Source organism: Neolamprologus brichardi, chromosome 2, assembly GCF_056152115.1.
Source record: "Neolamprologus brichardi isolate AB-2024 chromosome 2, ASM5615211v1, whole genome shotgun sequence".
In the NCBI taxonomy this organism is placed as follows: Eukaryota; Metazoa; Chordata; class Actinopteri; order Cichliformes; family Cichlidae; genus Neolamprologus; species Neolamprologus brichardi.
In genome coordinates this window covers 32,137,686-32,163,558 of record NC_142105.1, presented here as the reverse complement: position 1 = coordinate 32,163,558, position 25,873 = coordinate 32,137,686, and the positions used below count along the sequence as shown (strand labels likewise).

Genomic DNA, 25,873 nt, shown 5'->3' with positions numbered 1-25,873 from the left:
TTGAACGGCGTATATTTTAAAGTAAAGGCTGTAAAACCAAGTTAGTACAAACGTCACTAATGTAACTTAACTTTGCCGACATGTGGCCAACAGGAATGTTTTAATGTTCTTCGTTATTAAACATTTGCACATAAATAAATGACATAATATTCAGTTCTTACTTAAAGTTTACTCTTTGGCCGCCCCTCATCCACCGTTTTTTTTGGCAAAATTATCCACACCCACCGCCGCGCTATGCATTCTGGGATATGTTGGGCCACGAAGTCTACACCGCCACGTCCTTAAAATTCAGGGAAATGAAGGATGCATTTGAGGGCCGCATTTCGAGCAGCCTTCGAATTGGGACAGCCTTCGTCGCGTCGCGCTGACGTAATCGGCCTTAAAATGCGGCCTTTAAGGCTGCAGACCCTGAATTGGGATCCAGCCCTAGTCAGCACAGCCCCGGCTCTGAGGTGAAACTGTCTTTATCGCTCATCCTGGAGAAACGTTAATCTAATCATCACATCTTGTTTTGTTAGGAACCTGGGAAAGAGAGTTTGACGGGAGCAGAGCACAGCTGTAAATATTGTGTGTGGGATTTCACCACATACCACTGACCAAGAGCACTGCACAGGAGTCAGGAGTAACCACGAACAGTTTGCTTTTCGCTGTTCATGTCTCACTGTTCTTTTCACTCTTTGTGGAAAAGGAAGTGTACAGACACTTTGTATATACTTGTATCAACTTCCACTTACTAAACAAAATCACAGTTAAAAATAAGTTCCCTCTGCCCTGTTGTCCTCAGCCTTAGAGTTACTGCAGGGGACACCATTTTCACCAAACCTGACCTTTGCAACGCGTACCATCTGGTCGCTTACCATCTGGTTTGAGGTTTTCCAGGCTCCGGTGAACGACATTTCGAGGGACTTCATGAATCACTTTGTTTTTGTTTACCTTGGCAACTTTCTGATGTTTCCGAAGACCCGATCATGAGAATCTCGTTTGCCTTGTTCTTCAGTGGCTACTAGAGAACCCTCTGTTTGTAAAAGGTGAGAAATGCAAGTTGCACATTTGTTGGTTTCATTGTGGAACAGGAGCAGCTCCGGGCGGAGATTAAGGCTATGGTGGAGTGGCCCAAACCCCAGACTACAGATTGAGTAACCACAAACTGAGTCACGACTTTTTTTGAACTGTTTATTTTTCACCATTCACGTCTCACTGTAAATAAATTCACTGCCTCGAACCAGGAAGTCCTGTGTTTGGCTCCTGTTCTTGCCTTCAACCTGACAAATACTCTCCAATCACACAGTCACAGAACATAAGCAGCTTTATCCATGTTGTTCAGTGTAAGACTGCTTCTCTCTTCTCATATACACAAACAATAACAACATCAGTAGTGTTCAAAAACGCACAAAAGTGGAAATTTCTAACCCACAGCCACTGAATTACATCATAATACAATCAAAACTGTTGAGTCAGATGCAAGGGAAACAAAAAAACACACACAAAACAAACAGGTGGGTGTTTTTCATGGATGGATGGATGCATATTTTTGGTCGGGAATTTTTCCAAGTACTAAGATTCCCTTCCAGTGCCACCACACACGATTCCTACCGGGGAGATAATGAGTTGTGACAGTGGAGGAGGAGAGAGAGGGAGCGAGAGAGAGAGGGCAGTAATGCTTTTACGAGCAACACCCCCACACACTTTCACACACGCGCTGCATGCAACATCAGATCCTCAGCCACTCCGTGTGTGGATCTGTTCGCAAAGGGCTCGGAGTGTCAAGATGCCTTCTTTCAGCTGGCTGCTGGCTCTGTATCTAGCAGCACTAACAGGTAAAAAAGTTCCTCTTTATCCTCTTTGATTAGGATCTGCTCTCTGTGCGAAGACTTTCATTGAGCCACTGTGGCGATCAATATTTCTCTTTGTTTACAGTACAGAGCTGCTGTTATAGGGACAGTTACAGTCTGCATGTACATACACTGCATGATTTAAGCACTTGGACCATTTAAAGAAGTATATGCATTTTCCTCTGTCTGTGCCGGGCGGTTTTACTTGTCTGTATTTCTTTGCACAAAATTTGACTGCATAAACTCTGCAGAGCGGTTTTTCATCAGCAGTAACTTTGATTGATTGCACTTCTCTTGCTGGATGTGGTTAATGGGATTGATATGAACTCTGCGTGTCCAGTCTGACTCTTGTCCTCAAAGCCTTGAGTCACATTGGTCCCGCAGATTGCTGTGACCTTCAGATTGTCTGAAAAGATTTGGTCCAATAAGCCCCTTTTAAAGGGAAAGATTACTTTAGACTAATCCAAAAATGTGCCTGCATAGCTCAGTTCAGTCACTTGTATCACTTTTCCAAGGTCTTTTACCTCTGTGTGCATGCAATTTCAGGAAACACTGATGGTGCTGTTGCACGAGAATCAACTGAAAGGAACTGCTCTTTGACCCCACCGGTAAGATTAGCTTGTCAACTGAATGTCTATATGAGGGGATACTGTTGATTTCTTTGCTAAAATTACACAAAGGAAGCTGAAAATAAACTGAAGTCAAAGATGTGACTGATCCATGTGGAGGAGTAGAGGCAGGGTCCAAAATATATGGAAGCTTGTTTTTCACACCAATAACAATTGAACAAATGATTTTACTCAGCAATTTGAGTCAATGAGTTGAAAATGTATAGACTCAAAATTTCAACTTATTGACTTAAATTTCCGAGTAAGTCGGAATTTTGGAACACTGTCTGAAAATTTAGAGATCAATAGGACAGGCTACAAACAGCGGACTAATTGTGAGGCCAAAGCGATCACGAGGATCTCAAGAAGGGAAGGCTGGAATAATAAGGGAATCAAAAGTGTACACCGGGATAACAGGAGAAAACGAAACATCAACTTAAACACTAACTAAACATTCCAATCCCAGAGATCGGGACATGTTGCATGAGTTTTGCACACGTAGTTAATGATTGCAGCACATGGACTGCAGTTAATGATTATGGAGGGAAATGCAGAGATGGATGAATGAGCAGCTCCTCGAGTTTTTATTCAGTCTGAACATTTTTACTCTTGCTGTGTGTGTGTGTGTGTGTGTGTGTGTGTTTTGTAGTACCTCCCCAGCACAGCAGTAAACACCTCTCTCCAGCTGGAGGAGCTACGAGTGCAAATGCGTGCCATGAATATTTCTGCCTACATTATCCCTGCCACCGACGCTCACCTGGTACACATGCTGTCCATCATAATTATGTCATCTGAGATTAAAGCTCGCGTGCGTTTGTTGTGTTTGAGTTTGTGTATGCTTTTTTCCATTAGAGTGAATACATTGCACCACGTGACGCCAGGTTGGCCTTCATGACTGGTTTCACTGGTTCTGCAGGTACAATCCTTCTCTGTCTCGTCCTCCTCCTCCCCATGACTCACTCCCGACATCTTCGGTCACGCAGCTCCTCTGCTTTCATCCCACATCCTCGCCATACATCTCGCTCCTCGTTTATTTGTTTCCCCTGCTTTCACTTGCTGCACGACTGCATGTCCTCAAATGTAGGCACTCGCCCTCGCAGTGGAACTTCACTATGAAATGATGAGCTCTGTTGTCACGCTTTAACTGTGAAAGAATAAGAAAGTAAAGCGCTGATTACACTCCATCAAACCTATGTGAAACTCTATTATGAGAAGCCATATTGTCTGGGTTTTTATTAAGATTCATTGATGGGTATTTGTGATGTGAGGGTGCAACAGTGGAATGATAATGTAAACCCTGATTATATATCCACACCACATCACCAGACTCTTATCACTGTTTCTTGCTCACCCTCTCATTCAATCACACATACATCTTTTAAATTCAGATTAGCTGTCCAGTCACACACTGAGTCAACTCTGACATTTATAGTCGTTTGTAATTCACTGTCGCTGCTGCCCTCTCTATAACGCAGCTGTTTTCCTGCCTCTCCTCAGGCACTGCTGTAGTTACCCTGAACAAGGCCGCTCTGTGGACAGATAGCCGCTATTGGGTTCAAGCTGAGAGACAGATGGACTGCAACTGGGAGCTGGAAAAAGATGGTAGGAGTGGTGCTATTTTGCTTACTTGTTATGACAACACAGCAACCATTCGATTCCAGTTAAATGTTTCCTTTTTAAAAAACCATTACAGCAGATTTAATATCAATAAACATCGCTCATTAACAAAAATCTTTAACACCGATGCAAAAATTAAGACACTGCAACTAATGGGACGTTACTTTTTTTTATAGCTTTTCATGACAGCCAATGTCATTCAAGGATTGCAGAAAAAAGATGCCTGTAAAGGGCCACATACACTCACCCACCAGCCTTCATTAGGTACATCTGTTCATCAGTGCATTAATGAAAATATCTAGTCATCCAATAACATGACACCATTGGCTTTAATCACCCAAGCATGGTCAAGACGACTTGATTCAAGTGACATTGAGTGTGGCATCGTTGTTGGTATCAGACAGGCTTGTGTGGGTATTTCAGAAAGTCCTGATCACACCGAACACATCAAAGCTTGAAGCAGATGAACTATAGTAGCAAAAGACCACGCCAGCTGTTCACTCCTATGATCTGAGAACAAGAGACTGAGGCTCAGCAATTTACACGAGCTCCACAAAATTGGACAATGGATGATTGGAAAAATTTCTGTTGGTTTGCTGAGTCTCAACTTCTGCTAAGACATTCAGATAGTATGATAGAAATTTGACATAAATCGATGCAGTTATCGATATTGAACTGTTCGATACAGTGCTTTCGGTTCGGTACGCATATGTATGAACAATACAAAATTTTTAATTTATTTTATCAACTTTTCTTCTGACGATGCTGTCTGTGTTGAGCGCTCAGTGGATCTGCGTTCGACTACTCCGCCTAGGCTGCGCTGTCGAGTGCAGATCCACTGAGCACAGCGCAAGCTAGCAAGACAGAAGTTAAGCTCGTTGCAACATGGCAAATTGAACCTCCCCCACCCTCATTCAGATCTGGCATTTGGAACTGTTTTGGTTTTCATGTGAAGTATGACCCTGAAGGTAAGCGCGTCATGGACAAAAGTAACACAGTATGTCGGATGTGCCACAATGCTCAATTACATGGGTGGGAACTAGTGCGTTAGCGCAGTTAGCTCGTTAATGTGTTGACGCTGTCCAGCCCCATGACTGCACATTTACTCCGACATCATCCTAGTGCAAAGACAAGTGGAAGCAGACAAAAACAACAAGCACGCATGCTACAAACTTTACCCGAGTCATTTAGACAGCCGTTAGCACATGATTCTCCTTATGGGGACCTGATATGTTTAATATGCTGCTGAGAGTATAGCCCAGAAGAAGCGTATAGTATAGCTTTTATTTTGGAAAGAGACATTTCTCTGTAATAAACTCTCTTTTCCAAAGATGAGGGATTTCTCGATCAGATAGATTTATTTTTTGATTACTTTGTTGTTTCAGCAACATTAAATTTAAAAACTGTACTTTTGAGTTAAAATATATATTTATAATTTTAATAAATGACAAATTAAAAAACCATGAACTTTTTTTTGTATCGAACAAACCGTGACACCAAAGTATCGAACCAAACCGTGAATTTTGTGTATCGTTGCACCCCTAATATATATATATATATATATATATATATATATATATATATATATATATATATATATATATACACACATACATATTTTGGGTCACTTGGTGCCAAGTGACCATCATTTAAATCTACAACCTACCTATTTATTGTTCTTACCTGTGCCCACTCCTTTATGATAACAGTTTACCATTTGCTTCCAGCAGTATGAAGCACCACGTCACAAAGCTCAAATCATCTCTAACCGGTTCCTTAAACATGACAGCAGGTTCACTGTCATGTTTAAGGAACAACTGCCATTGCTTCATGTTATGACTGCGTTTCATCATTGTGTATAAGTTGTTTTCATTTTTCATCTTTAGTGATGAATTGTTGTATCTGTTTCTCATATTACTTCTTTTCTTAAAAGGCTATGGTGGGGTTATGTGATATCTTCCTCTATTGCCCATACAACTGCTGTGTATATGATACACATAATACATATACTTACATTACAGCCATGTGTGTATTAATCCACAGCTTCAAGTGCTCAGGATTTGCATTCCTGGTCGGGGAAACATTTGCTGAAACAGTTGTAGGAAATTACTGAGCAACAAATGCTTCTTAGGCTGCAACACAGAGAGAGGTAGGGGAGGCTGAGAAGTATTGTCAGGCAAATACGGAAAAAGACATTAAAATTTATAAGAGTGATGCATGGCTCTGAATGTTGATCTGACCTCTGCTCTTCAGATAAACAGCTTTAAAATTCAAATTCAGGCTTTGCTGATATTAAGTATTACAATGAAAGGAGTTTATTCTTTACAGGAAAAATTCAGAAAACAATTCCTGCAGAGGTTCAAAATTCAGGTGGGATTTTAAAAAAACAGCAACAAAAAACCCAACAGCTGCAAAAACTGACCACTTTTTAGTGGGTTTTTCCAAATATCTGACTTGCATAGGCCCATCCACTGTTGCAAATGCTGTTAACCAAATAATTCAATTGCACTGCAATAACTTAAGAATGTTTTAAACATCATCATCAAGTCAAGTGAGCTTTCTAGATGGATTGTCACCCCAAAGAACCCTTTCTAACACCGACGTTGAACCAGTTCAAATGTTACAATGTATCATTTCATTGATAGAAACTGTATTTTCTGATTAACATTATTTGTGCTCATTTTATTTTATATTCTTTTATAAACCCAAAAGTTGTTTTTAAAATCGCTGCAATGTTTTCCACCTTCTGCATCATTTTCTCTAATAACCGGACTGCTGTCTGTCACGTGTGATGCTCTGTAGTGTCCATCAGCAGTGTGGCAGAGTGGCTTATCTCAGAAGTGCCAAAGGGTGACGAGATCGGCTTTGATCCCTTCCTCTTCTCTCTCAGTGAGTCTCACGTCTCTTCCCCACCTGTCAGTCTGGCTTAACATCAATAAAGTGCTCACCTAAGTAGATGGGAAAATTATTGACAAAGCCTCCAGACGCCATGCAGACTGTTTACTTGTGATTGATTCGGTTCAGCGTGTGTAATCATCTGCAGTTTCCTCCATTAGAAACGCAGGAAGACTACAACATCAATCTGGAGTCGAGCGATCGCAGCCTCAAGTCCATCACAGAAAACCTGGTCGACAAAGTGTGGAAGGAAAGACCGTCGGTCCCGCCTGACCGCCTCACCCGCCTGCCTGACCGAGTCATACGTAGGTTTCCTTTATGTGAAAGTGTGTTTACGATTGTACTGAGCACACATCTTTCAGTCTGTTGGTCTACCTGTGTGTGGTCCTTTTGATCTGTGTGCTGATAAATACCTGCAAACTGGACAGAGCGCAATAAGCCGCTCGCAAAACAGAGCCATAAATAGCATGTCGATGGTTTTACAACAGGCTGATGGATCAAATACCAACTTAGACCGGACGAGCAAATTGTCCAGTTTATGGTCAGAATAGGCACATTGAATAAATGGAGAGCACCATAAACCTAATGGACTGTATGTGACGACAAGCTGCACAAAAAAGAAATCCATATAGCTTGCAAATATTGTCTCATAGTTTAGACATGAAAGCTCGTTCTTCTGCTTGGCTAACTGTCTGGAAGAAGTCCATTAAGTAATGAGAAGCTTGCACATCAGAGTAAAGGACCTATTTACTAGAAAGGCCTTGGAGTAGCCAAAGCATTATATTTGAAAGATCCATCAATCCATTTTCTTCCGTATATCCAGCTTAGCATCACGGTTGAGCTGGAGGCATTCCCACCTGTCATAGGGTATGATGAGGGGTACACCCTGAACTGATCACCAATCTATCGCAAGATTAACAAATAGAGACAGGTGCTGCTGATCTACAATTCTAGTAAAAAATTTAAGAGCTACAAGTGGAGCACTGAAAGCAATTCATTGATTTAAGATCATAGTAGTTAGTTGCTAGGGATGCACCGATACCGATACTGGTATTGGGTATCAGGGCCGATACTGTAAAATGTGTGTGTACTCATACTTGTAAAAGTTAACCGATACCATGAACCGATACTAACTTATTTCATTAATCAGAGGGTGGCTTGTCATTTCTGTTGTAGTCTTCTAGATTGGCCACTAGGGGGACATCCCGCGCTAAACAGGCACAGGGTTAGACGAGTGAGACTGGCGGCTCCAGATAAAAAAGAGAAACTGGAGGCTGCTGTAGCTAGGCTAAACAAAATGTCAGCAGTGTGGAACAGCCAACTTTAACTCAGGTTTTGGAAAAGCGATGAAAAATGTCAAGAGAAAATCCACGGGCAGTTTAAATAACAGAGGCTCTGACTCATTTTATCGCTCTGGATGACCAGCCAATGCCGGTCATGGAAAACATAGGATTGCACCGTCTTCTCAGCATACTCGAGCTACGATATGAAATTCCCAACCGCCCATACATCAGGGAGATAATGGTGCCAAAACCTTCTGAAGAGGTGTGTGCGCGATGTCAGTCCTTGGTTTAACGGCACAGTGGACTGATGAGGAGTTTGTTTGTCAATGCCAAATACTTTCGTTATTTTGTTTGTTTGTTTACAATATGGACACTCTGCAATAATTTAAAAGTTTATTTTATTCGCAAACCTAATTTGTATTTATTTTATTCCAAACAGAAGTATCGGTTTTTGTACTCTGTATTGGCAAGTACTCAGATCCAAGTATCGGTATCGTATCGGTTTGAAAAAATTGGTGTCGTTGCATCCCTATTAGTTGCTTTAGGAAATAAAGTGAAGTTTTATGTCTGAAAAGCACAGACTACCTCATAAACCTTTGCTTTTGAGATCTGTTTAGAGTTACCAAAGATGCTGTTTCACCGTGAGACTGGTTACACCCACAGATGGGTCACAATGTGTTGGATGCAACCCCATCAGTGGTATTCGGCCTAGATTCTGCAAGGTTTTGAAAAGACCAATAAGCCCCTGGATGATTTTGTAAAGAGAAATTGTCTACTTAAACAGTGGAAACCACTGTTTGGATGGGATATGATTCTTTTTCTCCCCCTTCATTGATTCAGTTTGTGTTGCTGTACCCTGGTTTGGTGCATCTGCATTTGTCCTTATTTACTTTGTCCAGCTCTCCACAAATTTGTCACCTTTCTGTGTAAGTCATTTCAAATGTTGTGCAAAGTAGACTTGAATTTCTGACAGAATTTCAGTAAGTTAGCAGCTCTTTTGTGTCTGTTAACAAGACATTTCTGTCACTTACAAGCAGCGGAAGGAACTGCAAAAACAACTCTGCCATTAACTTCCTAATAGAAAAGGTGATCTGGTTAGCTGTTAGGTTTATATGGTTGATTGTCATTTATGCTTAGAAATATTTACTCATATATGCTTCGAGTTTTATTATCGGTTGCATAATAATGGAGGTTTGATCCGTAGTCGTCTGTGGAGACTCTGTGTGCCACCCAGAGCACTCTGGCATGCACACAGGACTTAAGGTCAGGAGAAAGGTTATATCTTCTCTTACTGATTTATGGTATAGCAAACACAAGTATATCTGTTTTAGTCTAAGTGCCTTTTGTTTAGATGAACTGCTGGACTTCCAGACCAGCAGGATTAGGGAAGTCGTTTATGTGGTCACATCTGGACCCCCCCTCACACACACACACACACACACACACACACAGATACCTACACATACACACAGACGGTGCCTTTTGTTCACATGTACCCCTATGTAAGATATCCTGTCAATGAACCTATGCATATTCATGTAACCACAATAAAAAGAGTGCTACAGGGAAACTGGCTGAGAGTCCGACGGAGGTCAAGTGGGCGGAGCGACATCTGGCTCCAGTCGGGTCTCCCTCATGCATGAGTAATATAAAGAACTTTGCCTACTTGGTGTTCAATGCTTTTGCTGTGTAGTTAAACTGTCTCGTTCCAGCGAGGGGTTGTGCTAGACAGACCCATCATTAGAACCTCTTGGTTGTTGTTCCAATCCAATCCAATTTTATTTATAAAGCACTTTAAAATACCCAGCACAGGAACAAAGTGCTGAACAGAAAATAAGTTAAAACAATAGAATGACAGAAAACAGCAAAAATAAATAAATAAAACACATAAAACATCAAATTAAAACGGCCCTATATTAAAACAAAAACAAGATAAAACAGCATCGAATCACCTAAAAACAACTAAAATAAAAAACCAACATCTGACGTGGTGTCAAAGGTCAGGGTAAAGAGGTGAGTGACTTAAAAACAGATAAAGAACTGGCCTGTCTAATCTCTAAAGGAAGCTCGTTCCGCAGTTTTGGAGCTGCTACAGCAAAAGCACGATCTCCTCTAAGTTTACGTCCAGTCCTGGGTATCTTCAGGAGCAGCTGATCAGCTGACCTGAGAGCGGGTGGGTGTATAAGGCTGTAGCAGCTCAGAGAGATAAGATGGAGCGAGGCCATGGAGAGCTTTAAAAGTAAGTAAAAGAAAAGTTGTTGTTGATGATGAGACGATTAAATTCTCGTAGTAATAAACACCCAGATATTTACTGTATGAACGAGCAGTGTGACGATAATCTGTATTGATTGTTTGACCTAAAAATGCAATATTGATAAACTGTTAATAATCACGAGTTGTGGTTAAAGACGTTCTGTTCGAACTATTTTGGCATTATTTGCTAATAATAACATTTGTTTTGTTTAAACCACATTATTTGTGAAGTGAAAATGTTAGAATCCCAGTGTGAGCAATTAAGTGTTATTTTTCTTCACACTCTCTACAAACTCACTTTGAGCAAAAAGCACTCAGACAAGTCCAAGTTAAAATTGTAGCAAGCAAGTGCTTTCTATATAACATTCAAACATATTCCTACTCCAGTGGAAGCATCAGAGAGCGACGTGGGGTCGGTATCTTCTAGATTGAACCACCTACCTTCCGATTAGCAAGCGGCCTGCTCTACCTCCTGAGCTACAGCCGCCCTTCGAGGATGGACAAAAGCACGCTGCACGACAAATTAGCATCAAATGTGTCTCACTGGATGCAAATGAAAATTAAATATGTATATTTGTAGAGAGGACCTGGCAGGAGAAAGTGGAGCACATACGAACTCAGATGGGGGACAATCCATACAAGCCCACAGGCCTCCTGCTTTCAGCGCTGGATGAAACGGCTTGTAAGTAACTGCAGTCTTATATATCTTATAATGCTGTTCAGAAATGCCTTCGTTAATTGTGGTGCGTATTTATATTGAGCTACAACTGGATCACTGAGAAAAGCACCTGAGACATATCCTGCTCTAATGAATTCATTGCAGGTCTTAGACGCTCTTCACCACCACGAGGGCAGAATTTAAATCCCCCCATTTGATTCAAGCTTATTTGAATGTCCAGAACTACATTCCCCTATTCAGCATGACAAGAAGGAAATATCAGTTCATGTTAAAGTCCCCCTGAATAGCTTTCCTTATTGCTCTTTTACTTGCCCAACGTCCTGTCCCGACAAGCTACTCAGCTGCAGCATATAAATGAACCTGAAAATGTCTCAGATCTGTTTTAGATGTGTTTGTGTACCAGTAACAACACGCTGCCTACCAGTGACATGCAGCTGCTCTGCATATTTGTTTGCGTCAGGCCTTGTTTTCTACAGTGTAACAGCACAGCAGTCAGTAGAAAACTGACTTTTTTTCTCATTTCTAATTAATTAATTTCTTTAATTTAAAAACCTAGGAAACACTACTAATATCGTGATTAAAAAAAGGGTTGACCAAAGATGATTTGATTGGATTTTAAGTAATATTCTTACCTTTAGAGGATCTACAAATATTAAAAAAGACACATAGTAAGGATACCTTTGTCTAAAAGTATTTAAATAAATAATAGTAATAATAAATAATAGCAGATAATTACTATAATAATAAATAATTACTGTTGCTAAATAAATTTATTTGTTTTTCTGTCACATTCGTAGACTCTAAAAAACTTTTTTTTTTTTACCTCCGTTAATGTTCTTAAAGTATTGCTAAAGTACAATAGTTTATTTTAGCAGTTTTTGTATTTTAAATACTTCCCGTATGAACTAATGGTGAAGAAGTTTAACTTGTCGGTGTATTGGGCTGATCAGATATCAACTGAAGTTAAACTAGGGCCAGGGCCTTTCTTTCACGTCATAACATGTTGTACCAATATGCAGCAAGTCAGTGTAACCTTTATTGGATGGACAACCAGCCAAGTAATCCATCCATTAGGGCTGGGTGATATGACCACAAATCACTCAATGTACTGGCAGACCATTGGGATCTCAGGTAGCATGTCTACTTGCAGAGAGCACCTATTGCCTGATGGAGGCAGTGTCACGTTTTTGTTTTTGATTCTGGAGAACTCCAGTGTGGCTCCCTTTCCTGTTTCAATGGACACAAGCGCAATAAAATACAGATGAGCTATTTTTGCCACTTGTTTCTCAATTATGACCCAAAATGAGTGACTGAGCACATGACCTCATCAGGAGAGTCAGCTATCGCCCCCTGCTGGCAATCAAAAGAATGCAGTTTTAAGGTACATAAACTTTACTTTCTGTCTTCCGATCTGGAAGCCACGTCCATCTTTTATACTGTCTAAAACTACCACTGGGTACAAAATCTTCACCCCACTAATGAACATTTTAACTTTAAAGAAAGTAATTACAAAAAAGAATCCTTTAAGATAAAGAATATTAGGATTATTCAAACAATTTCTCTATATGTCAACCTAAAATCACTCCTCCAGCTCCATCACTCTAAGTGACAGGTTAAATGATGTGATTGAATCAGAAATAAGCAAGATTTCCGCAGACTGAATTATACAAAGGCAGTCTACCCACAAACCAACACAGGAAGGGTACCATTCATAAGACTGTTTGACTTGAATTAGAGCCTGTTTTGAAATAGCAGCTACACAGAGAGAGTCGCATAAGTCTCACAATAGATGCAAAGAGCGCTTCATGGCCCAAATTGATCCCAGTGAGGAAATAAATGAACTTGCTGACAGTGAGATGTTTTCTTTGTTTGTTTTTAGGGCTTTTCAATATGCGCGGCAACGACATCCCGTACAACCCTTTCTTCTACTCCTACACTCTACTCACAATGGATGAGATCTGGTAGGTTCATTTTATTAGACACTACACTTCACCGAATAAAAATCCTTTTGCATTTCCTTATTTCCTATAATTCCCATCACAAATACCAGCTGCAAACCTATTATCAGTGGTTTATATATTATGTAAAAGGATATGCAGTATTTATTTCCCTTCACGTCGTGTAACAGGCTCTTTCTCCACGTGGAGCGGGTGACTGAAGAGTTGAAGGTGTACTTGAATGCCTCTTGTGAAGGGGCCCTCTGTGTGCAGCTAAAAGGTTATGATACCATCCTCGATCATCTGAAGAGCTATGTGACCAGGCCTGAGGTTAAGGTGTGGATCGGTACAGAGTACACAAACTACGCTCTTTATGAGGTCATTCCACCACAGGTATGCAGAGCTTTTATTTCTTTTTATGTGTTGCACTGCATAATTATGCCCACCGTGATCGTTTTTTATTTATTTATTTTTTATGCACTGCTGTTCTCGATGGAAGAGCTGTTGTAAATTATAAAGCTGCACTAATCAATTCTTAGACTGTTTGTCTAATGTATAATATACTGAAGAGAACACAGATTCATACTTTCCCAGTCAAACTGTAAAAAATAAACTAATGCATCTATTTTTATTTTTGTCTGCCTACACTTATCAAGGGCTCAAACCTGTCACAGCTCAGATAGGATGATAGTCTGTGACAGGGCTCCTTCTAAATTTACAGTGCACTTAACTGAAAATATTAGACAGATGACCTATAAAATAAAACTGCAAAGGTTTATTGCTTTCTGCTCATTGTAAAGTTGATGGCCACAGACTTCAAGCTTTAAAAAGTTGAGGAAGGACTAGCACTTCCTGAGAAAGATAATGCTGCAGACATAGTGTCTAGTTTTCACACACAATGTGTTAGTGCACACTCTTTGATGGATCATCATTTGAGCTCCAGCCACTCTCACACTCTTAGCCATCTCAGACTCCTTTCCACACACCAGCGCACTACTGCGTAAAATATCCTCCTGAGAACCGAGGAAGAAAAAAATCTTCCCATTAAACTTTTTTGTGATTTCTTTTCTCTTTGGAGCTAAAAGAGGCCACCCAAGAGGCCAACACATGCGATATCAATGGAAAGCCCAGGATGTCCTCTATTTAATACATCGGGACTTGATAGAGTAGCTCAGATAAATCAAAAGATACAGACTAAAAACAAATATCCATGACAGAGGACATAAATGAATCGGCTTGTTCTCAGGAGGGACCTGATTAGATCATTGCTGTCAGCTGCTCTCACCTGGCACTGCCAGAGCCACGAACCACTTCCCGCCACCACGTAGCAAAATTGAGTTAACCCAGGGAGCCGTCCGGCTTAACCTACAGCCCCCCTCACGAATTAGAAAGGAAGTCAGCTCCAGCAATCTGCACCTCCCAACCTATGGATCACTACTAGGTGGATACTAGCAGTTAATCCAAGCATTGGCATCTTTCATGTTATGAAACCACTGCAGTGGGGCGTGGAATGAGCAGAGGGTGAATGGGCATCGCAGGGGGTAATAACAAACAGAGTCAACCCCCCATTGGATTTCCAGGCACTCTTTTTTTGGGGTTGATGCCAATATATTCAAGTGGGACTTCTGTTAACAATGAGAGGCACAAAAGGCTTCCTTGTTTAAAAACTTTTGGAAAAGCAAAAAATACGTCTTTGGGGGGGAAAAAGAGGCACAAAGGGCACAGACATGCCAGTGCTGTGGCCTCGAACATGTTAAACAAGAATTATTTGTCATGTTATTTGCATTGGCTGCATGGGCTGTGGGTCTGACATGGAGCGTTGGAGTAGTTGGTTGCCAGTGTAGCACTTCCTGGGCTATGGGAAACCCTATCAGAGCACGACAGACAAAGTGTTTGCTTTTCACACACAATGCTTTATTGCGAACACTTTGATAGGTGATCGCATCTGAGCTCTTTCCCTGGACCGCTCGAACCACTCTGCTGCTACCTCAAACTAATGTGGCAAAGGGTGAAGGCAGGATCCTATCCTTAAATTTAATTCAATTCAATTCAATTTTATTTATATAGCACCAAATCACAACAAAAGTCGCCTCAAGGCGCTTCATAGATACAGAGAAAAACCCAACAATCATATGACCCCCTATGAGCAGCACTTTGGCGACAGTGGGAAGGAAAAACTCCCTTTTAACAGGAAGAAACCTCCAGCAGAACCAGGCTCAGGGAGGGGCGGGGCCATCTGCTGTGATTGGTTGGGGTGAGAGAAGGAAGACAGGATAAAGACATGCTGTGGAAGAGAGACAGAGATTAATAACAGATATGATTCAACACAGAGAGGTCTGTTAATACATAGTGAGTGAGAAAGGTGACTGGAAAGGAAAAACTCAATGCATCATGGGAATCCCCCGGCAGCCTACATCTATTGCAGCATAACTAAGGGAGGATTCAGGGTCACCTGGTCCAGCCCTAACTATATGCTTTAGCAAAAAGGAAAGTTTTAAGCCTAATCTTAAAAGTAGAGATAGTGTCTGTCTCCTGAATCCAAACTGGAAGCTGGTTCCACAGAAGAGGGGCCTGAAAACTGAAGGCTCTGCCTCCCATTCTACTTTTAAATACTCTAGGAACAACAAGTAGGCCTGCAGAGCGGGAGCGAAGTGCTCTAATAGGGTGATATGGTACTACAAGGTCATTAAGATAAGATGGGGCCTGAATATTTAAGACCTTGTATGTGAGGAGCAGGATTTTGAATTCAATTCTGGATTTAACAGGAAGCCAATGAAGGGAAGCCAAAACAGGAGAAATATGCTCTCTCTTTCTAGTCCCTGTCAGGACTCTTGCTGCAGCATTTTGGATTAGCTGAAGGCTTTTCAGTGAGTTTTTTGGACATCCTGATAATAATGAATTGCAGTCGTTCAGCCTGGAAGTAATTTAGTGACTCAGGAGCCATCAGAGCAGTGACAACCACTTCCTTCGTCAGTCACGGACATACTTGAACTCCATCGCTTGGAGCAACAAGTTCCTCCACCCTTTTCCAACTGAGAACCATGACTTCAGACTAGGAGGTGCCAATTATCATTCCAGCCATGTCACACACAGCTGTGGCCTTCACAGATGTGAAAAATAACTATTCTCTGTGCAGTAACTCCCTCCTGATATCACATATCACTATGAAGATGTTCTTTAGTCAGACCATGTGGATTACATGATTTGAAAAAATGACTGGTCAGGCTGAGTTTAAGTACCCCTGGGTTTTGTTTCCACCTTTTTGAACAAGGCCTTTCTACTAAGAAATATGTAGAATTTTACAAAATGGGTAATAAAAAATAATAATTAATAATCATTATTTTTTTCCATTATGTAGGACAAACTATTGACAAGTTCCTACTCTCCCGTGCTGACGACAAAAGCTGTGAAAGATGAGACCGAGCAGCAGATTTTACGGGATGCTCACGTATGTCGTCCACTCAGACACACATAATGCCTCCAAAGGAGATACTGAGTAAACACACATCTGAGTAAATGCATTACCCCATTCAAAGATGCCTTTCAACATGCCATATGCATTTTTAATCTGCATCATTTTCATTGTCACGGTGACTCTGTGCAGGTGAGGGATGCCGTTGCTGTTATCCAGTTCCTGATGTGGCTGGAAAAGACCGTGCCGGGGGGGAATGAGACTGAACTGACCGCTGCAGAATACGTCGACAAGTGCCGCAGGTGGGTGGGAACAGGGACAGCTGACATGAAGTGTTTGAAGCCAACTATTTAATTTGAAAATGTAAAATTTAAAGGAGTTGTTACGCATGAAAGATGAGAAATTTTAGAAATTATGAAGCTCAAACTCAAATTTGTAACAGTATAATTAAAGAATTATGTGAACGTCATTCCAGCAAACAGAAGGACAGCAGAGGCCCAAGCTTTGCCACCATATCTGCAAGTGGACCTAATGCTGCTCTTGCCCATTACAGGTGAGATTAATTTTCATCCCGACATCTTTATACTCATTTTTGCATTTTTAAGGATGCATTCATAGAAGATTACAGTACCCTATCATGCTGGATGCCAAAAATGACCTAAATGTTTGCTGAATCTTTTTAAATCATTGTGAGGTGCTCAGATATTCAAGATTTTATTGGTGCACTTTTTTTTTCTAATGCATTATAAGATAAAAAATCAATTGGAATTCAAGTGAATGCTTTTCCATTATGACCCAAGATGTTCAAACCAAAAAAAAGAACACAAACTAAACAACAAGGTCCTTAAAAAACGTAAAAGTTTAAGGCTAAAAAAGTAACAGAAGATTTAATTATAGGTCCCTTTAGGACCTTATATGATTGCTTAACCCTGACATTACGCATCTGGATTTGTAATTGTCTAAAATTCCACAACAAGGCAACATTGTAACATTTTTGTGGTATCATTAACTTGTTGCCGCTTTTGTTGGTGGTTGTGGTGTACCGGCAGCAGTCTTAACCTTCCTGAATATTTCACAACCAACCTGACTTTTCCAAGGCATTAATTAAATGAATATTGTACCTTATTATATTTGCATGATGTTCTGTAGTTCTCAAAGCTGTAAAAATAGAATAACATTACTGGGATTTAAAAAAATAGAAGGGGAGAAAAAAACCACTTAAAGCCAAAACAGGAACTTGTTTTTGCCGGCATGCTAAATATCTGCTAGAATATCCTAAATATACATCCAAAATCTTCTTTTTGCATGTTTTTTGACGGGATCTTTTTACTCCTAAAAGAACTACTTAGTTTTACCAAATATACTGAAAGCTGGTTGAGCTAAGATTGTCACAAACTCAAGAAACACGTTTCCTGGAAACAGTCACAGAATCATCACCTTTCATTTTACAGCTCCTACAAATTATTTATAAACGTCCTCAGCTCACATGTCACATACTCGAGTTCTGATAAAGCGTTCAGTTATATAAGGTGCCAGTCTACAATAATAATAATAATAATACATTTTATTTGAGGGCGCCTTTCAGAAACCCAAGGTCACCTTACAAAAAAAACACAATTAATAAAAGGTAGTCATAAAATACATAAAATAAGTTAAAATTACAAAACAGAGCGTGACAACAGATAAAAATCAGCATTAAAGCGAATAAGCCAGTCTAAACAGGTGTGTTTTGAGCTGTGTCTTAAATACGGAAAGGGTGTCAATAACCATCATCTCAAGCCCCCCCGAATGTTATAAAATGAGTACCCTACAATATTATAGAGAGAAACCTCTACAGTCAGATGATATGAAAAACAGCAAAGCATTTTGTAGGAAACTGTGGCTTTATCATTTTAATTCAGTGTTTTGTTTAGTTTTTTTTAAGGGTCGAGTGCAGGAAAAACACTGTTACAGAAGCTGATTCAGATTCACTGTACTGTGGGCAAGTCCCTCGATGGTGGTGGTGATTGATTCGTAGTGTTAGACTGTTTCCAAGTCAAGCAGAATGAGCGGTTTTGTTAATCATGAATTAAAAAATAAATAAAAATGGTGTCAGGAGTAAAACTAGACTTAAACCAAATGACAGATTGTATCCAAGTAAGCCTAAACCTGCTCAACCATTGTGCTTTTTAAAATTGATATTGATGTCTGATTTGTATTGATGTTAAAAAGGGACTGAGTGTAGCACTTTTCAGTTTATGGGGAAATCTGGAGTAATAGTACAGTATGAGTAATTACAGCAGAATACTGCCTCAGGTCTTCCTGGAACAAGACTAACTGAATGAGGCTCGTATGCAGAAACTGAAAAAAAAAACACGCAAACATATTCAATTCACTCATTTTGTTTTTTTGCATTCAAACTGACATCAAAAGATGAGTCACTGTACTAAATGCCTGTACTTTACACCTGTCTGTGGGAATTTTTGCCCATTTATCCACAAAAGTATCTTTGAGGTCCTGGCTCACAATTGCCATTCTAGTTCATCCAATCGGTGTTGAGCTTTGTGTTCTAATCCAACCACGTCTCTGTGGGACTTGCTTTGTGCACTGAGGCAAAGGCATGCTAGAAAAGGGTGTTCCTCAAAATGTTACCACACAGCTGAAAACAGAGAATGCAACAAACCCTGACCTGCTGTGGCATTAGACCACACAGAGAAGTATGACTTGACACGTCACATAACTCAACTGCACCACAGTCCAGTAGCATCATGCTTTATTCCACCCCAGATGCTTATGCAGGATTGTATAAGGCTTGTATGCAGCTGCTCAGCAATGGAAGCCCATTCATGAAGCTCCTCTCACACAGAAAATGTTTAAAACTATGAGATTATTGCATCAGCAGTAAGTTGGTGACTTCTACACACAGTTCCTTAGCTGTAACCTAGCTCTGTAAGTTTATGTGGTCTGCTACTTTGTGGCTGGGTTGTGGTGGTGGTTCGTTAACTGTAGTACCTCTTACAGTTGATTGTGTGACATCTAGGGGGGAAGAAATTTCACACGTTGTCGCAGCAGTGGCATCCTATTATCGAACTGCACTCTTTAGAGTGACTCATTGTTTCACGTTTGTAAAGCAGACCGCATGGCTCTGCTGTGGCTTTATACACCTGTGGAAATGGGAGTCAAAACACCTGAAATCAAATATTCAAAGGTGTGGCCATTTAGTGTAAATGTGCATATGTAGTCTTAGGGGCTGTTTATAATAAATAAAATAGGTGTCAGGAGTCAGACACTAAACAGTCTTGTTTTTAAAAACTGATTCTGCTCTGTAATTGCAATCGTCTGATTTGCATTGATTCGTAAAAAGGGACTAATTGTAGCCCTTTTCAGTTTATATGGTGAGCTAACATTATTATTAATGGGTAAGTACAGTATGAGTAACGACGCTATGCCTCACAAATCTGACTGGAACAAGATCAAAGCTAACCAGTAGTCCCTGAATGAAGGCTTGCATGCAGAAATTGTTGGAGTATATCGAGTAAACTGTGGTATTAGAATGAAGGCATTTTCCTTACAACTTATTTGTGGAGTTATTTTATCTTTATGTTGCATTCAATCCTCACACCATGACCGTCATTCTCAGCACTCTTAATGCAGTTCTCAAATCAGGAATGGTTTTTCCCCACCCATCCCAAAAGCCTTCCTCATTTTGTTTGAATAAACTGCTTTCTCTTTATACTACACTATTAAAAACATTTTTTCCAAATATTTATGAAAGAGTAAAGTCATCTACACGCTGTCAGTGGTAGAAGTAGCAGATGTCCTTGATTTGAAGCAAATAGAAATGCATGCTCTCAGTCTTGTGTCAGGAATGCCTGGTTACACACAAGCATACGAGTGGTTTAGAGACAAAGTTAGAGAGAGGTGCTGGTTCCAGTAAGGTTTTGATGAAAACACAAAATGATTTGACTGAAAGGTTTTTAGTCATTGGTTGCAGAGTTAAAGTGATCGAGTGGCTTTGCATGTGTTGACACTTTTTTGTCTTTTGTAAAAATGAGTCTGTGTTGTGAGAGATGTTTTGAGAACTAAGCGTGAGGATGACTTTCCTGATGTGAGAACTGCATAAAAGGCATCGAGGAAAATCTGTAAAAGATGAGTAACTGAGAATATTTTTCTTTTCTCAACTTCTGTGCCTCACAAAATGAGGCCCACACGGTCTTATTATAAACAGCCTGATTGTATCTTTCTGAGCCTTAGAGCGCCACGGTTATCACAAAATAACAATAACATTATTATGTTTTTGGGTTTTTTGCATGAAGGCATTTTTTTTTCTTTTGCTAATAGTTTAACACATTTGAAAAACACCAGGAAGCAGTGCTACTATCATTTCCTGTTTTTGTGCTGCAGCCCTACAAAAGAAACAAGCCGGAGGTTGACAGTTGATGAGATGTACCTGGTTGATTCTGGTGGCCAGTATCTGTGAGTAAAAACGATCTCTGCACACACTTGTGTAGTTTCATTTTATGTCACGAGTGTTTAAAATGAGTCACCGTGTCGCTCACTATTTTCAGAGATGGCACCACTGACATCACTCGGACGGTTCACTGGGGAAAGCCCACAGAAATGCAAAAGGTATCACTGAGAGAGAAGATATGTTAATATTTCCTTATAATCAGTCTAATCAGTCATATAGCAATCAATCAACTTTGCTCCTTTCTATTTTTTTCAATATGCTAATTCTTTAATTCTTATTATTTCCTATCATTTACCACATGTCTTGCTTCACAGGAGGCCTTCACTCGAGTGCTGATGGGAAACATTGAGATATCCAGAACCATTTTTCCCTCCGGGACAAGAGGTGGGAATGAAAAATAAACATATTTTAAATGAAATCTTTCTGTTTCACCACTAGAGAGCCCCCTTCCTCCACCATAGACCATAGCTGTGAGTAGATGTAGCGTGTCTGTTACAGGATGTCTGACTGGAGGTTTTTGTTCATCAACAGGTGTGAACATGGAGATGCTGGGTCGCCGGGCATTGTGGGAGGTGGGCCTGAACTACGGCCACGGCACAGGTCACGGTGTCGGAAACTACTTCGGAGTTCATGAGTGTACGAACCTTCATTTGGAGATGACTTTGAGATGCCAAATATGCCGCATGCTGCTTTTTGAACACTGTTTTATTTTTCAGTGCGCACACTTGCATCCATGCATCACAATAATATCTCAGAAAGGTTTCAGAAAATGGGCTACACTGCGAGAGAAAGGGTTTATGAATTTAATCTTTCCAGTAGTAGTTACTAAGTATCTATCTGTGGATGAGAGTTCAAATGTGTCCCAGGTGTACAAAAACTTTGAAAAAGCCACAAAGTACAAGAATTTCAAGGAAATGTATAATTTAATAAAAAAAGAGAAGTGGCACCAAATCTTCCACTAAATCAACCATGTTGAAACTGAAACAATTTAACGGTTATCCCAATTTGTCTTCTGCATTATTACAGATGCAGAAGACAAAGTGGGATAAAAAACCTTTGAAAGCATTACTGTTATTCATCCCAGCCTCCGCAAAAAAAGATGCTAGAGGGTATTAAAACACTTTGTTTAGTTATCACGCTTTTCTTGCCTCTCTCCACCTTCTGAGTTAAAATGAATAAATAAATAAAATCATACAGCGTGTCAAGGATAAATAAAATTGCGCTGATTTTTAAGTGGCTGGTCCATTCTGTGCCCCAAATGGTGTTTAATTGTTTTTTAACAATATCAGGAGGAGATTATTCCTAATAGGGCTGAAGGTGACAATTATTTTCATCATCTCTCAACTGTTTAATATATAAAACATTGAAATGTCAGTTAAGAGTCTGTTGATCCATTTATCCATCTACTTTCTTCCACTTATCCAAATCAGAGTTTCAGTTTGGCTGGAGCCTGTCCCAGCAGCCATAAAACAGAGAGGCAACCATTCAAACTCATTCACATTAATCTAACATGCATGTCTTTGGACTGTGGGTGGAAGCCCAGAGCATGCAAATCCACACAAAAGGTCCCCGGCCAGCTTACAGCCTTAGCTAAATGCCTGAGATGACCATATTATGGATATCCACAGCGACAGTAATGTATGCCACAGATACAAAAATCATAAAAGCTCGCCTTTAACTTTCCACAAAACTGTTCTCATCCGTCTCAGCTGTATTTTCCACCAGATTAAGAGTGTTAAAGAGTAAAAAAGCTGAAACTGAGCAGCCTGAAGTCTGACATTTTGGCTCATGAATAATGACCTCTGACAATTCCTCTTTAATACTTGATATCCACTGACCAGCATGATCATGAAAATACACTTCAGGTTGCATGATGTTCACAAGCTTCCAATGTATATATTGTAGAGTAAATCATGGAGACGTTTATTTGTTTTTCTGTAACGTAACTTGCATTTTAATCACGAGTTAATGTAATGTATCCCCAGGGCCTGTTGGCTTCCAAAGCAACAACATTGGCTTCAGAGCCGGCATGTTCACGTCTATCGGTGAGTTTTTATTTTGTAAAGTTTTTCTGTGCAAAATGTCAAAATCCTGAAAAATCGCTTGATTTTGCTCATAGAGCCTGGATATTATAAGGAGAATGACTTTGGGATCCGGATCGAAGATGTCGCAGTGGTCGTACCAGTTCAGACAAAGGTGAAAATTAAATGGTGCTTTATTGATAATCTGGAATTATATCATTTTTTTAATGTAACGTGAAGGTGACGTTATGTGGGTTTTCTTTTCTGTCCAGTATGGAAATAACTACCTGACCTTTGACACTGTATCACTGGTTCCATATGACAGAAAGCTGATTGACATGTCACTGCTCAGCTCAGAGCAGGTAAGCAATTACATCTCATTGCATAATCAACTACAAGACATTTGCCTCCAATTTCTGAAAATGAGATACAAATATGTGCTGACGTGAATGCTCGGCTGCACCTCGGTGTGAGTTTACTTCCCCAAAACGAATTTCTAGTTTTAATTTGTAAATACCTTTGGGTATACAAACCCGTCATATCAGAGGCTCTTTTGCCTGCAATACCAGTGCTGGTTTCCTCTTAAAATCCCCCATTATACGCTTCAAGCTGCAGTTTGTCTACGGTTCACTGATCAAAACGCTCTGTAAAGAAAACAAAACCACGTGTGAAATCAACTTCTGTGTTTTGGCTCTTCTTTAGAAGTGGAAAATGTAACAACCTGTTATGCTGCTTTTTTTTTTTTTTCCAAATCTAGATGACATAAACTTTTGATAAACAGAAACAGATGTTACTTTTTTAGAGTTCATGAACGTTTAAATCCTGTTATTATTTAAATCTGGTGCATTTTTGTGCACTTTAAAGAAAATATCCCAACAGCACCTGGTTAGAAATGTCTTGTTGATGTTAGAGAAGAATTGTAAAATATAACCACTACAACCAAGATATGCACAAGAGCATCTCTGAATGCGCTTTGAACCTTGCAGCAGATGGTTTACAGGTGCAGACCACACAGAGTGCTTGCCAGGAGACGAAACTGAGGTTACAAGTGACACAGATTCACCAACATTGGATAATACAAGATTAGACAAATGCTGTCTGGTCTCATTTGAATGAATGCATGAATCAGTCCTGTCTTGTATCACTAATTGAGTACACGGGGATGGTGTAATAGTGTAGGGAATTGTTTCCGGGGCCCCACCGTATGAACTGAGCATCATTTAAATCCAAAGCCTACCTCAGTATTGTTGCTCACCATGTTCATCCTTTTGTGGACCTTTATCACAGTGTCTCAAAGTCTCTCACATGTTGGCAGATAGCAAGGCTCTGTACCTTTGAACAGCAGTGTTTTAAGTACAGTTTCTTGTGAAGCCCCTTAAAACGGGAGTGTACAGCAGACATACAGCACGCAATAGGCTTGGTTGTTGCCCAATCGATGGTTTTGTCGATTGTTTTGCATTTTGCCACAGGAAGGATTGTTTTGTAAGTCCTTTAAAAATGGATCACGTCATTTGACTGGTTGTGCAAACTGAATTTCGTCAGAGCCGGAAGTCTAAGTCGTCAGTTTCACAGACTTCTTACTGAAAAGTATCTTTTCCAGAGTCCATAACACACCAAAATGAAATAAAGTGGTTCATCTGAGGAGCGATGACGATACATTTTTAAACATTTATAACGCTAAACATTTCTGCGTAATGACAATAGGCTGACTGTGAGGAAAACTGAGGAACCACAGGATGTTCGTCATGTGTTGCATAAATGAGTCATTACGTGCGAACACTTTCATAATGTGCATTTATTTCTTCACTAAAATAAAAAGGAAATTCTGTTTTATCCTCGTTAAGCAATTTTGGTTACTTTGGAATAAAGCTGATTAAATTCAGCTGGAATATTAAACAGTAAACATTCAGTAAATGTTCTTCTCTCACCAGCTTCACTGGCTGAATAAATACTACGAGACAATCCGGAGCCTGGTGGGTCCTGAGCTGGACAATCAGGGCCTTCGTGAGGAGAAGGACTGGATGCTTAGAAACACGGAGCCTTTCGCTGAGATTGGCTCGTCTGCCTCCGTCTCTTCCTCCTCGCTGACCCTCATCGCTCTGGCCGTCGCTATGCTCCAAAATATTGTCTGAGCATCTCCGTCTCCACTGCACTTACTCCATTCGCAGCAGACTTGCACACTGTTACTCCTATGCAGTCTCAGTTGAGCAGCTATACCGGGTTGAGAGATGCAATTTAGCTTCTTTTTTTTTTTAAATTGAAAGATGTATTTAATAATTGAATTATGTTGGTAAATGTTTGATGTGAGTTTTAACTGATTTGTTGTGATTTTTTGAGGTTTTAAACTGGACATTTTTATGACCAGATAATATTGTTTCTATTTTATTAAAGTAAAGACTAAAAAAAAAAGGGTTTGTTAAGGAACTTGCAAAGTGGTTTTCTTTGTTTCTCACCAGTCTACACTGAAAAAAGGGCCATGTTGGATTTACTTAATTCAATAGTGGACATTGGCTGCACACAAGTGTTTTTGCTTTGGCAGAAACTTAAACAACTGAGTTCAATCAACACAACTTATTCATATTCAACAAACCTGTGCATTTTGTGTTGATAAAACACGATTGAAACATGTTTAGATGAAGTAAGGTGAGCTCTTGGAATATTTTAATCCTTTGCAATTTTGTCACTATTGAATAGCTTTTACCCCAATACTACATGGTCACTTACATACTACTTAAATACTTAAATACTACATGTTGTCTTCATATTACATAATGTTCAACAAAGTCTAGAGTCCGGTTAACATAGGAATTGAATGATCTAAAACGACTAACGGCCTCCTTGCTGCAGAATTTCCATTTTTACCCAGGTTGCAGGGGGGTTTGGGCA

The 25,873-nt window shown here is 40.0% G+C and overlaps 1 protein-coding gene across 1 annotated transcript; it reads left to right on the top strand.

Annotated features, from left to right (window-relative positions):
* The first annotated feature begins 382 nt into the window (after window positions 1-382).
* On the top strand, window positions 383-25,393 carry xpnpep2 (X-prolyl aminopeptidase (aminopeptidase P) 2, membrane-bound). The gene is made up of 21 exons (XM_087829902.1): window positions 383-1,817; window positions 2,379-2,440; window positions 3,090-3,200; window positions 3,293-3,356; window positions 3,938-4,042; window positions 6,860-6,946; window positions 7,114-7,257; window positions 11,069-11,170; window positions 13,047-13,128; window positions 13,296-13,497; window positions 16,463-16,552; window positions 16,709-16,818; window positions 16,992-17,069; window positions 20,900-20,971; window positions 21,064-21,124; window positions 21,281-21,350; window positions 21,498-21,602; window positions 22,952-23,011; window positions 23,086-23,162; window positions 23,260-23,349; window positions 24,919-25,393. The coding sequence occupies exons 1-21, from the start codon at window positions 1,604-1,606 to the stop codon at window positions 25,117-25,119; spliced, it is 2,187 nt and encodes a 728-aa protein (XP_087686028.1). The 5' UTR covers window positions 383-1,603; the 3' UTR covers window positions 25,120-25,393.
* Window positions 25,394-25,873: the final 480 nt, after the last annotated feature.

Excerpts from the sequence above, each read along its gene's own strand:
- xpnpep2 (XM_087829902.1), top strand. The coding sequence starts at position 1,604 with ATGAGTTGTGACAGTGGAGGAGGAGAGAGAGGGAGCGAGAGAGAGAGG. Across the intron at positions 7,258-11,068 it reads CCTGCCTGACCGAGTCATAC|AGAGGACCTGGCAGGAGAAA; the intron begins GTAGGTTTCCTT and ends GTATATTTGTAG. Across the intron at positions 20,972-21,063 it reads GATTCTGGTGGCCAGTATCT|AGATGGCACCACTGACATCA; the intron begins GTGAGTAAAAAC and ends CACTATTTTCAG.